The sequence below is a fragment of the Molossus molossus genome, unplaced genomic scaffold, assembly GCF_014108415.1.
Source record: "Molossus molossus isolate mMolMol1 unplaced genomic scaffold, mMolMol1.p scaffold_m16_p_8, whole genome shotgun sequence".
NCBI lineage: Eukaryota > Metazoa > Chordata > Mammalia > Chiroptera > Molossidae > Molossus > Molossus molossus.
Window position 1 is genome coordinate 37,871,179 of NW_023425402.1, and position 12,991 is coordinate 37,884,169.

The 12,991-nt window shown below is 40.1% G+C and overlaps 1 protein-coding gene across 1 annotated transcript in view; it reads left to right on the top strand.

Annotated features, from left to right (window-relative positions):
- The window catches only part of CD109 (CD109 molecule), a 110,869-nt gene that overhangs the window by 43,866 nt on the left and 54,012 nt on the right, over positions 1-12,991 (top strand). Inside the window, exons 6-7 of the mRNA XM_036249359.1 lie at positions 7,079-7,118; positions 10,930-11,014. Coding sequence (XP_036105252.1) covers positions 7,079-7,118; positions 10,930-11,014 — 125 coding nt within the window. The remainder of the gene's footprint in view (positions 1-7,078; positions 7,119-10,929; positions 11,015-12,991) is intronic.

Here is a 12,991-nt window from a genome sequence, read left to right on the forward strand (position 1 = left end):
CCCTGCATACCAGTGAAATGGTAGAGGCAGAATCCAGATTACAGGGGCAATAGAGAACATATATAGATCATTTAAAACTTTTGTTCCTAAGAAGGAGAGAATTAATGTAGTAACTGGTGGGGATAGCAGCAAAATTACCTTATAATTTTATTCCTGTTATGGATTACATAAACTTTTGTGGATCCATCTAGAACCCTAAGCCATAACTGTTTCAGTGGGAAATGTCTGATGAGTCAGGAGCATGGATACCCTCCGCATCTCCAGGCTTAACATGAGCAGTTACACTGTTTGGTGTGCCCAGTAACTTTTGTGGGACTGTGAGGTGCAACATATATTATTTAACAGGTACAATAAAATACCACATTGTTCTTTTGCCATTTGGTCCTGTTCTTTGGGACTAATTCTACTCGAATCCTTGAATGAAATGTAGGGCAAATCCCACCATTTTTATGGTTCCTCTTTGGTAATAAAAGATCCTGTTATTTTTTATTACATGCCCACAAACTGGTCTACATTCAGTAGCTAATATGTCCAGCTAATCAAATTAAATGCCCTCTTCTCTCAGCTTGGGTCTTCTCTGATCTGGCTGCTTGTTCCCGATGTATTGGGCTACGTTGGGACAACCCCAGGATTGAATCAGGTGGAGGAAAGATAGGCGAGGGGTAAACATTTTACTTGATGTATAAGAATGAGTCCTATGCATTTGCCAATATTTGTCCCACAGAAATGATAAATTAATATAGTTCAATATAATACTGCTGTCATCTGGCTTCAGACCTCTCAAGGCCACAGGCATTTAAAACTAACACCTTCCAATGTATAGAATCAGTAGAAAAAAATAAAATTAAGTTAAACTAACACCTTTCCTTCTTAGAACTCTATTGTGTGTTCTTTGGAGCACCCCTGTCATTGCTGGGAGGTCTCTCATCCAGAGTGTCTTTGATGGTTCTGAATATGTCTCCCCCAGCGGGCAGCTCATAGCTCCATCTTCAGCTCCTGGGCATCTACACTTCATCTGCTGCTTCCGTCCCCTGAGATTGCCTTACCCTCAGGAGACTGAAGATCACAAGAGAAGGCAGTCCCTTGCTGGTTCACTCTTTTTTGCCCATCTGGTTGGGGGAAAATGCTCAGGTTTTCTTTGCTCTTTGAAACTCAGCAGGCGCAGACCACCCCGCTCAGCACGCTCCCTTAGCTCAGCTGTCCCTGCAGCTGGTCGGTAGCAGTGTTTGCTCTTTAGGTTGTTCAGGCATGTCAGTGCCTGCCCACTGACAACTTGAGGATGCTCACAGGACACACATCCAGCTCTCTGCATTGTCCTGTCAGAGTTCCTCTCCTAGGCTTGCAGAGAGGGGCAAGCAATGCCCAACTAATCCTTGGGGGTGGGGGTGCGTGACTGCTACCCCACCAAAAGCTTTCTCCTAAAATTCCTTTCTAATTTATTTTCATCTTGATGCTTTCGGTTGAGAGTTGCAAAACCAGTGTTTGGAAACCTCCTTTACAAGTCCTGCATGCTAGTCTTACACCTCACTTTGGAATGTGGTTATAGTTGCCATCTGTTGTCTTGGGGTCAAAGCCAACACCGAGTCTGAAATAGTTTTATTTTAACATCCTGTTATGTGTGGATGTAAAAAAGCCCAGTCTCTCTCTTAATATTTAAATAAAAATTAAATCTGGACAGTGGAGATCAATGCTGAACCAGACTTTTGGGAAATTAAAATGATTGTAAATGTGTAAATAGAAATAACCCATACTGCACCTCAGTTCTATTTCTGCCATTAAAAAAAAAAAACTCCAGAAGCAAGAGTTGAAAGAAGTTTACCTGCATTAATTAAAAAAAAAAAAAAGATTTTGACAGTTGTGTAGTGTGCCTATTTCTTCAAGTTTGTTAAAAATAGAGACCTTCTCAAGTTGGATGGCTTCATGGTTATAGAAGGGAAATTCTGTAACTAGGATAGTTGGTTTTGTAATTTACATAGCATATTTCTTAGGAGAGTGGTAAAAACAGTGTGTTTTCTTTCTTTCCCCTTCATCTGATTGATATCCATACATATACTCTCATAATCAACTATTGACTTAGGGATAAAGGGATAAAGACATTTCAGAGATAACTGAGAATACCTCCTGGTTCTTTTTTTCCATTTCTGCTTCAGAAGTTGTTTAGAAAATCTAATTGAAATAGGCTTATATCTAATACAAATAGAAAGTGAGTGTATGTGTGCAGAGCAGGTTTTCTTTTCTTTTTTCATTGAAAGTTTTAATATATTATTTATTTATTTTAAATGATTAAAAAAATTTAAAATTACAGTTGACATTCAGTATTTATATTGGTTTCAAGTGTACAGCATAGTGGTAGACATTTATATAATTTATGAAGTGATCCCCCTGAAAATTCTAGTACCCACCTGGCACTGTACCTAATTATTACAATATTATCTTCCCTATTCTGTCCTTGACATCCTTGTGACTGTTTTGTAACTACCAATCTGTACTTCTTAAGTATTTTTTATTTTTTTATCCTCACCTGAGGACACTTTTGCATTCATCTTCAGATAGAGCGAAAGGGAGAGAGGGAGGAAGAGAGAGAGAGAGAAACATCGATGTGAGAGAGACACATCGACTGGCTGCCACCCAACCGGAGCCGGAGACAGACTGCAACCGAGGTACGTGCCCTTAGCGGGAACCGAACCCCAGTCTCTCTAGACCGTGGGCAGATGCTCTAACTGCTGAGCCAAAGTGGCCAGGGCTGTGCTTCTTAATCCCTTCACTTTTCCACCTGCCCTCACTCCTCTCCCATCTGGCAACCCTCAGTCTGTTCGAGGAGCTGGCTTTCTGAAGGAGCGCTTTCCCCGTGGAACAGTGACCATATTGGGGAAAGAACTCCAAAGACATTGATGAGTTACATATTCTCTTTCCTGGAAAGGTGTTTGCTTAAAAGACATGTATTTATGCCCAAGTATTTATGCCTCAGGTCAGCCTCCCTCTCCAGTTGTTGGCAGACTGAAGGAGCACAAGCTGTATTTGATGAGCTAGAGTAAACATAAAACTCATTCTGAAGCAGATTGTTTCTTTAAAACTAAAGGAACATTGTTCAGTAAATGAAACTCACACTTCTTTCAAAAGGCCTTGAGTTGATTTTGCTACATGTTTTTACTTACATTTAGTCACATTTCATTTAGTTCAGCTAGAATGAACACAGAATAATTTGGAAGTAAATTTTACTTTTTAGGTCAGGGTTTGCTGACCCTGGCCCATAGGCCTAGTACCTGTTTTTATAAATAAAGTTTTATTGGAATACAGCCAGTCTCATTTGTGTACGTGTCGTCTCTGGTTGCGTTTGCACTCCAGTGGCAGAGTTGAGTAGTGGCAACAGTGATCATATAGCTTACGTCGGAGGAAGACACTTTCCTCTACCCTTGTAGGTTCTTCTGGTTGGTCTAATAATCAAATTGACATGGGGCAGATTAACAAGAGAAATAACCAAATTTAATTTTGCGTGTGTACGTACAGGAACCTCACATCCCTGAGAGGTTCAGAGACAGAAAGTTAAAATGAAGTATCTATGACCTCTGAGCTAAGAGATAAAGCACCTTGGGGCTGCAGAGGTGAGGGAGGTCATTCTCAGGGTGCTAAGAAGAGCCCATGTTCAGTCATTAGAAGTTTGCCTTGTTCTATAGCTAGGTCATACAAAGTTATTTCTGCTAATAACTCTTATTATGGGCAAGGCCCCACATTTAAATCCTTTAAGGGAGAGGTAAAAGTTTCTCAGGAGCACTCAAAATAATTCACATGTCAAAGTGGCACATCTTGGGAGGCCTGTTCTGAGCCTTTCACTTGCCAAGCCTAAAATATTTACTGTCTAGAAAAAGTTTTCAAATCCCTGTTCTGGATCAATGAAAGTGCTCAGTATCAGGGTTTTTGTGGTTATATGTGGCATACATTGCTATCAATTCTGTGAATTATTAATTTAAATATTATAGTTACCTTCTACCATTCTTGATTATATATTTTGTAAAAGTATTTTCTAGAAGTAAGTAAAGTCGTGGAAATTGGTATGGCCTGATTGCCTAATGGATAATAGGTTGCAAATTACAAAATCCAGTTCTTCTTTTCAGGCGCCTTGGACAGTACAATAATTTACTTCTTGAATTGCATTTCACCACTTCTAAACAGCCTGGGAAAACCTTGTCTGGTTCAGAGCACACTGTCAGCACTCAGTTACAAAATGATTTTTTGATTTGTTGGAACAATTTAAAATGACAATGAAAAGAAGCACTTTCCTTTTGCTTGTTCTTCAGTTTTCCATGATGGCTGGCTTCTTTCACTCCTTGGCATTCTTATTCCTTCCAAATGCAGGCAGAGAGTTAAGGTCATTCTATGGGTCATTGGACAGATGGCCATGTCTCTTCAGGGTAGTCAGATTCTGCTCATGAAGTTATTTTAATTTCTAGCAGGGGATACTGTATGATAACTGAGACTAATCTGATGAACCCTGTAAGAACCAACCTGGGGACAGGAATCAATTTGCTCATTCATTCAACAAACATTGAAGGCATTCTAAATTTGGTGCCTTTAATGGATTTGTGTTCTATTACAGGAAATGGACACAAAGCAGGTCACTATAATATATTGTGTTAAGTAAATGACTGACTTTTACACAGGATTTTATGGGAGAGAAGGTACACCTAACAACATGAGGAGAGGCAATCAAGCAAAGAAGGGTACCTGGTGGAGGCTAAATCCAAACAAAGAAGTTCAGGGCATTCTGTAGGACATTCAGGTGGGGTTGTCTAGAAGGTGGAGTTGAGTTAGAATCTCTGGGTTGTTGAGATATGGGCTAGAGATAACTATTTAGGAGTCATATAGAGATGGCAGTTAAAACCATAGGAGTTGATGAGCTCATTATATATCTGGAGAGTGGGATGAACATTGGGCTCAGGGTGGGAAGGGCCAACATTCCAGGATCAGAAAGAGAAGACCATTAAGAAAACAAGGAAGAAGTCTTGAAAGTGTTTATAGACTGAATGAAGAGGAAGGAGACACTGAACAGGTAGATGGAAAATCTGGGAGTTATCAGGGATGATTGGTAATGTAGGCAGCAGGAAGGGAGACTTCATTTAAAATATAATCTAATGTAACTACCTAAGTGTTAAACAAATAATTACCTAAAACTTGGTTTTAGAAGCTGATTCAAGTAGGCCCAATGTTGATTTCCTACATTTGTCAAAGCTAGTAATTTTTATGTAATCGATCACACATTTATTGAACACTTATTTGGTATCAGGCACACTGTTAGATTGACCCTAAAGGGATAAACTGTGAGGGATAAAAAATGGTCCATCATGGACCTGGACCTCAAAGAACTTGCAATAAGATGAGTCATATACCTAAATATTTATGACACAGGGTAACAAGTGACAAAGAAGGAAGGACTAAAGTGCATGGAGGGAGAGATTAATTTTAGATTGGGGATTTGAGGAAGCAGTAATCTTTGCGCAAAGTCTCAGCAGGAAGTATGTGAGTCAAGCATAGGGGGAGTCAGAGCTAAAGCACAGTGCGTGAAACTCCAGGCCACTGTCAGTCTCGTATCATTGCTCTTGACTACATCTGTCTCCATCTCTAGGTTGACCCTCTGATACCGAGGACTGTAATTGACCTTTAAAGAGCCTCATATAATGTTTTGCATATAGTACTCACTCATTGTTTGCAATATGAATTTAACTTGACAAACAGAGATGTCATCATTGTCAAATTACTTATTCCATAGCCTTAGCTGTGTGGGTCATAGTAATAAAGCAAAAAGTGATTTAAAGACTAGAGTTCTTTAGTTTATCAGTAAAATGGATAATACAGGTAGACTACCTTCATGATTTGATTTTTTAAAGATGACAAATTAGAACTTATAAATGAATCAAATGCATGTAGTTTATAACACTTATACATATGACTTAAAAACAATTTAAGATACAAGTCACAAATGTGGAGATGTTTTTAAATTTATTTTGTATTGTTGACAATATTACGGATGTCCCCTATTCCCTCCTCCCCACTCTGGCCCCCTCCACCCAACCCCTGCCCCACCCCAAGTTCTCACCACACTATTATCTGTGTCCATGGAGATTCTTAAACACTTTGATGGACACAATTTTTTTGGGATCTACTTTAAATGACAACTTGGAACCCAAGTTTTAAACTATTTTGTTAGTTTATAAGTAGTTACATTTGTTTTATACTTTGAAATGAACTATATCCTTCTTTTAGGATTAAAAAATAATTTGTACAGTTGCCATTGATTAACCAAGGATGATGTTTTAAAAAGTATATGTTTTATAGTTGCATCTGTGTATTTTATTTTATAAATGTAGGGAATCATAATCAAAATACTGATTTTATTCATGGAATTACTTAGCTATTTTGAAGTGGTTCTATTTAATGTATTACATATGATTTAGAATGGACAGATTTAAAGATGAGCAGTTAGGAAGAGGTAGGCCACATTTTTTTGGTTGATTTGGAAAAGGAAATAGTTAACAATAGCTATTAAAAAACAAAGGTAGAATGTATTGATTTAAGGGATACACTAGAAAATAATTCCAGGATTTGGGAAGGTAGAAGATGTCGGTCCATGATGAATTTGTATCCTTGATTATTTGTAAATATTTTAATTATGTGTAACTTCATTTTTGCCTTTTTTTATAGTGATCTACAAAACAAATTTGAAGTCCTTTCCTGTTGTCCTTGCCTCATAAATTCCTGCATCATCTAATTTAATGTAGTTCTCATTTCACAAATGGTGGGAGTCAGATGAAGCCTGTTTAAATGACCTACAGTGAATTATAGAGTCATGTCACTGTTTTATGTTAGTGAACTGGCAAGAAAAACTCATAAAATCTCACAGACTTCATGTTAAAAATGACTAAAAATAAACTTCTACAAATGAAAATAAACTGTTTTCTTCATTAAATCATTGTAAATATAATTAATCCCCCCCCCCCAAAATCTTTTTGTGAGGTATGTAAGCAAGCAAAATAATTAAATAAGAACTCATATATTTATCATTTTTTTTTCTTCCTCTCAACAGGACCAGACATATCATCAATTATTCCAGGTTTCAGAATATGGTAAGAGTTCTTCAATTTATTTGGAAGGAAAACACATTTATTACTTTCCACAGAGATAAGAGAAATTTCCAAAAGATGTGTTATTTAAGTAAAAATCCCAGTGGAGGTAAAATCTTGATGTTTTTTATAGATGTAATCATTTTTTCCTTTGTAAAAGTGAAAGTTATAAAAGATCATTATAAAGAATAAAGGAGGGAAAGGTGCCCTGTAGTTCCACTATGCTAGTCTATTTCTTATGCACAATTATTCTGTTTTTCTTCTTTGTTGAATGTTTATAATTTTGTGTGGTGTTTTTTTAAACATATCATCAACTATTTCCCCAAGTTTTCATCCGATAGGCGCTGGTGGGGACAGTCTCACTAGGGTATATCCTCTTGCAGGTGCCACATTTATAACATGCAGTTAAACTTACACAGATAAAAATAGCGCAATTGCCCTGCACAGTTTGGCTCAGCGGTTAGAGCGTCAGCGGTCAGGAGAGACCGGGGTTCGGTTCCTGCTGAGGGCATGTACCTCGGTTGCAGTTTGTCCCCGGCCCGGGTTGGATCATGCGGGTGGCAGCCACTCGATGTGTCCCTTTCATGTCGATGTTTCTCTCTCTCTCCCTCCCTCCCACTCTATCTGAACAAAAAATGAAAAACAAAAACAAAACAGCGCGCCCCACCCGTTTGGTTGGTGGAGGGAGAGGAAGGAAAGAGGAGAGCGAACGCATAGGCTCTAGTGTTAGTTTTCATTTGAACAGCTATTTTGAGGTCATACACGGGCTTTTTCCTTTGATTTGTGTTACTGTGTGAGATTGTGTTTCGATCAGCTTTAGGAACTCTGGAAAGTGGTTTGCTTCCACCTGGCTGGCTCTGCTTCCACGTGGCTCGTACCCCGTTATCCCAGCTAAGTCTCATAATCAACTGCAACTGGGACCAGCAATTAAAAAAAAAAAAAAGACCCAGATAGTAATATCTTAGGCTCTGTGGGCTATACGTCTCTGTCATAACTACTCAACTTTGCCGTTGGAGCACGGAGCAGCCTCAGAGGCTGTGTAAGGTGGACAACTCTGTTGTCCAGTTTGGGGTCACTCACCACGTGTAGCTGCTGGGCACTCAAAACGTGGCTGGTCCGCATGGAGATGTGCTCTGAGTGTGCGGAATGCAGCATTTTGAAGACCTAGCACACAGATAAGAAAGACAAATAGCACAGTATTTTTTCATATTGATTATGTGATGCAATGATAATATTTTGGATATGTAGTTTAGTAAAATATTACAAAAATTAATTTCACCATTTTCCCCAAACTTTTAAAATGTGGTTACTAGAAATGTAAAATTACATGGTGTAGCTCACATTTTATAATTTTTTTTTTTTATTCTCACCTGAGGACATTTTTCCATTTTTTGTTCAGATAGAGTGGGAGGGAGAGAAAGAGAGAGAGAAACATGGATGTGAAAGGGACACACTGAGTGGCTGCCACCCGCATGACCAACCAGGGCTGGGGACAAACTACAACCGAGGTACGTGCCCTTAGTGGAAACCAAACCCGGGTCTCTCTGGACCACAAGCCGACACTCTAATCGCTGAGCCAAACCGGCCTGGTTTCATTTTATCTTATTTTTTGACAGCCCTGATTTAGAAGAATAAATCAAGGGTGGCCAAGGTTTTTATAGGCTATTTTCATTTCACATAGAGGTGGTGCTGGGAGGTGATATGTTGCTGAATGGAGAATAATGGAGGTGGGGAATTGATTGCCAGCCTATAATGTTTGAGGAGGGGACTTTTGAATTTCTCTGTTCTAAGGAAATTCTACCTCTGAGTGTCCCCTAACTTCTGTGTTGGTGAAGAACCTTGGAGGAAGGTCACAGTTAATCCAGATGGTTTTATTGACTCTCTAATCCTAGACTGGTTTAGAGTCCAGGAGTCTTGGCACACCAAGGTCTTTAGCTTGGTTTGGAGCTGGAGGTGTACCCTATGTTGTTGACCCATTGGCTTCCTTGATACTTCCCTTGTGTTGATAGAAAGGTGAGATGCCTTTAAAAAAAAAATAAAAGTTTTCCTTTATTGATTTTAGAGAGAGAGGAAGGGAGAGGGAGAGAGAGATAGAAACATCAATGAGAGAGAACATCGATTGCCTGCCTCCTGCATGCCCCCCACTGGGGATTTGGCCCACAACTTGGGCATGTGCCCTGGCCGGGAATCAAACTGGTGACCCCTTGGTGCATGGATCAACCACTAAGCCTCACTGGCTGGGTGGTGAGATGCCTTTTTATGAGACTGATCTATTTCTTTGGTCAGTGAAGTTAGAGAAAGAAATATTTCTGTCCAATGAAAGGAAACAAAAATTTTATATATTGTGGGGGAGTTCTTTATATCAAATAGTAGTAATATTGATAAGATATATATATATATATATACATATATATATATATATATATATATCCTCCCCAAGGACATTTTTTGCATTTATCTTCAGATAGAGTGTGTAAGGTAGCCAGGCGCCGCCGGTGGGAGGTGGGAAGAAACCGAAGAGCCAAACAGCCGAATAAGCAGAAATCAGGCTTTACTGGGTACACTCCGGGCGGGTTCACAGACTCCGGGGGTCGAGTCCGAGAAGCCGCGCCCGATGCTGGGGTTTGTGATTTTTATATCTGCGCCTGTGGCAGCGGGAACTTGTTCTTAGGGTTAGGTCCTGAGGGGCTACGCATGGGGGCCCCTGGAATGTGAGTCTATTGTCCCAGAGCAAACAGTTCCTGGACTAGGACAGGAGAATGGGACAGGAGTTGATCTATGAGTTCGGGGCAAACAGTTCCTGAAACAGGGAGGGAGTTTCGGTTGGGTAAGCGAGGTAACGGCTGAGCAGTTTGCCTGGTGCCAGTTCCCAGGCTCTCGGACAGAGTGGAAGGGAGAGCGGGGGGAAGAGAGAGAAAGAAACATCGATGTGAGAGAGACACATCGATTGGTTTACCACCCACACAACCCCAACCGAGGCTGGAGACAAACTGCAACCAAGGTACATGCCCTTAGCAGGAACCGAACCCGGGACTCCCTGGTCCGCGGGCCAATGCTCTAACCGCCGGGCCAAACCGGGCAGGGCATGATAAGATATTTTATATCTTAATTATATAAAGCTGACCTAACTAGGAGTTTCTGATTTTAGAATTACCTATCAGTACCTGCCACAAGAAAAAAAAATCATTATTTTGCAGTCATATCATAGTTATCAACTAGAAATTCTACACAATTTTCTTTTTATAGCCATCTGTTACATTAGACTGTCCCTGGATTTGCCTTTGTCTCACAGGACAGGGACTCTCTGTGACTGCATAGGTGACATCGTGCAGACAAAGGAGAGTCTTGGGGTCCCAGAATGTGCTTTTAGTAACCGAATTGCTGAAAGGTCAGAGGGAAGGGCTGCTCTGAATGTAGCTGTTTACCAAGCGATATGGAAGTGGTGTATCAAGTAGTCAGGCCACACTGATGGGTCACAGCTGAATAAAAACCTGGCCTTTTAGCACTCAGATGCCTTTGAATCTAGGGTTCTGGATACATTTTAGATTCTACCAACGGAAGTTTCCACTGACACAAGTGTCCACAGCAACCGGCCCTCACTGTCACTGCCTAGTCCCTAGCTTTGCAGGGATTTCTGATTTTGGGTGAACAGAAGTACTTTTCACCTGCGCCTTAATGTGTATTTGGATCATAATGAACCCAGTTTCCGGAGTACCAATTATCGACTCCTTTAGAGCAATTCTATTTGTGATTTTGTCAAGCTGTGAATGGTAGGAAAATAGATTCTTTAAAATATTTATTCTTTTTTTTCCAGTGTTACCGAAATTTGAAGTTGCTCTACAGATGCCATTATATTGTTCTTTAAATTCTAAGAGTTTACGTGGTACTGTCACAGCAAAGTGAGTATCATTTTTTATGACTATAAGCTGTTATAAAACTGTGACAAAGAACTCATTACATCCCACAGAATATTAGCACAATGTTCTGCTTATTAAGATACCTTAATGGGCAGGAAACAAATAATAAACAGTTGAGCATGGAACTTGTCTGCACAGGTCTTTGCTTCCAAGTTGTTCCAGTCCTAAATTTTTTCCGTAGACTAGTGTCTTTCCAAGACTAGTCAAGGGATTTACATTATGGATTATGCAAGATTTTTTGTTTTTTTTTTTAAATGGACCTTTATTCTCATTCTAGTATGGATGGATGGAGGCAATTTACCTCTTCTTAAATCCTAATTTTGTCTCTGTTAATGATGGAGGTTGAATCTTGGGGAAGGGATTTGGTTGTCTTATTGAAATTAGCATATGAGTAAATAATCCACACTCACTATTCATTTCAGCACACATACACTGAGACTTCCAACCCACAGATGTGTAGTGGCTCTTATGATGCTATCTACTGGCTCAAACAGCATAACATTTGGTTTTACTGAGACAAACAGCATCCTCACAGTTCCAGACTAGCAGTTCTCAAATTCATAGACACAGACAACAGTGTGCTGGTTACCAGAGGAAAAGGGGAGGTAGTGAAGGGTAGAGGGGGTCGAGAATTTGGTGATCAAAGGAGATTTCACTTTGGGTGGTGGGCACACAATGCAATATACAGATGATGTATTATAGAATTATACACTTGAAACCTATATAATTTTATTAACCAATGTCACCCCAATAAATTTAACAAAAGGAAAAGAAACCCTGAAATATCTAGACGTAACATTAAAAAAAAAAAAGTATAGGCTCAGATTAGCGGTTCTCAAAATGACAGGTGGGGCTTGCCCTCAAGTAATCCAGGACTGATCTCTCGTCGCTTTTATCTTTGGTGTGTCAATATCCGTACTTTGATTTCTGAGATTTATTGAGTTTCAGAATTTACTTGTAACAAATGATAAAAACTGGACCTCATCTCACTGCTGTCTCAGCACCGTGTCCTCTTGGAAGGGTTTGTGGCCATGGCAAGCGAAGGGCCGTCAGTCTCCTGGCAGAGGTATCCACAGACGACAATGTTCTGAGGACTCTTGCTTTAGATTCTATCCGGCCAAAGATCATGTGAAACCCATGTGACACAAGGGGAAAATCATGTCTACCATTTGTACGCCAAACTCGTCTTCTGCCCATGTTCCAAAGTGAATTTGGGTACTGTGGATGGATTTGTGGTTGAGAAAACATACAAATGCCCACATTTTACATAATGATCTTGCCCTTGATCTTAGCGGAAGGTTAAGCCTTCTGTGTGGGTTTTATTTTGAGTGCTTTGACTAAGGCTTGTAAAACTTAGTGTGAATCCACACAGACCATCACTGTTTGCATGGGGTAAGTTGGTGTGGATATTATCTTTGCTTCTGTTTTTGGTTTTCAGGGCTTTGCCAGGGATTAAACACAGTTGGTTAAAACAGTGGCTCTTAAAATCTGGTAACTTCAGAAAATTTTATATACCATTTCAGGAGGTGTAGATCCCCTGGTGTCACACCACTGACACCCTTCTCCCCCTAGCCCAGTAAGAACCCTGGTGGTTTCATCCTGATTCTCCTTTGTTGAGCCTCTTTGAAGTAGGACCGGCTGAGAGAGACATGGCAATTGTGATGGCCCTCTGGCACTTCGTTAGTGTTCACCACATTTTATTTTCATCATCTTCCTTAGTGTGTGTAGCAGTCAAGTTTCTATCACAGAAGTAGAATGAGTAGGAGATACACAGTAAGGTTTGTTGCAAGTAATTAGCTTACGTGATTGTGGGAGTTGGCTAGGCACATCCAAAATCCTCAGAGCAGGCCCTCAGGAGGGGCAGGCTGGAACTCTGGTGGGCCGATGTCCGGAGGCAGAATTTCTTCCTCCCTAAGGAAGTATTAAATCTGCTCTTAAGGCTTTTCAACAGATTGAATC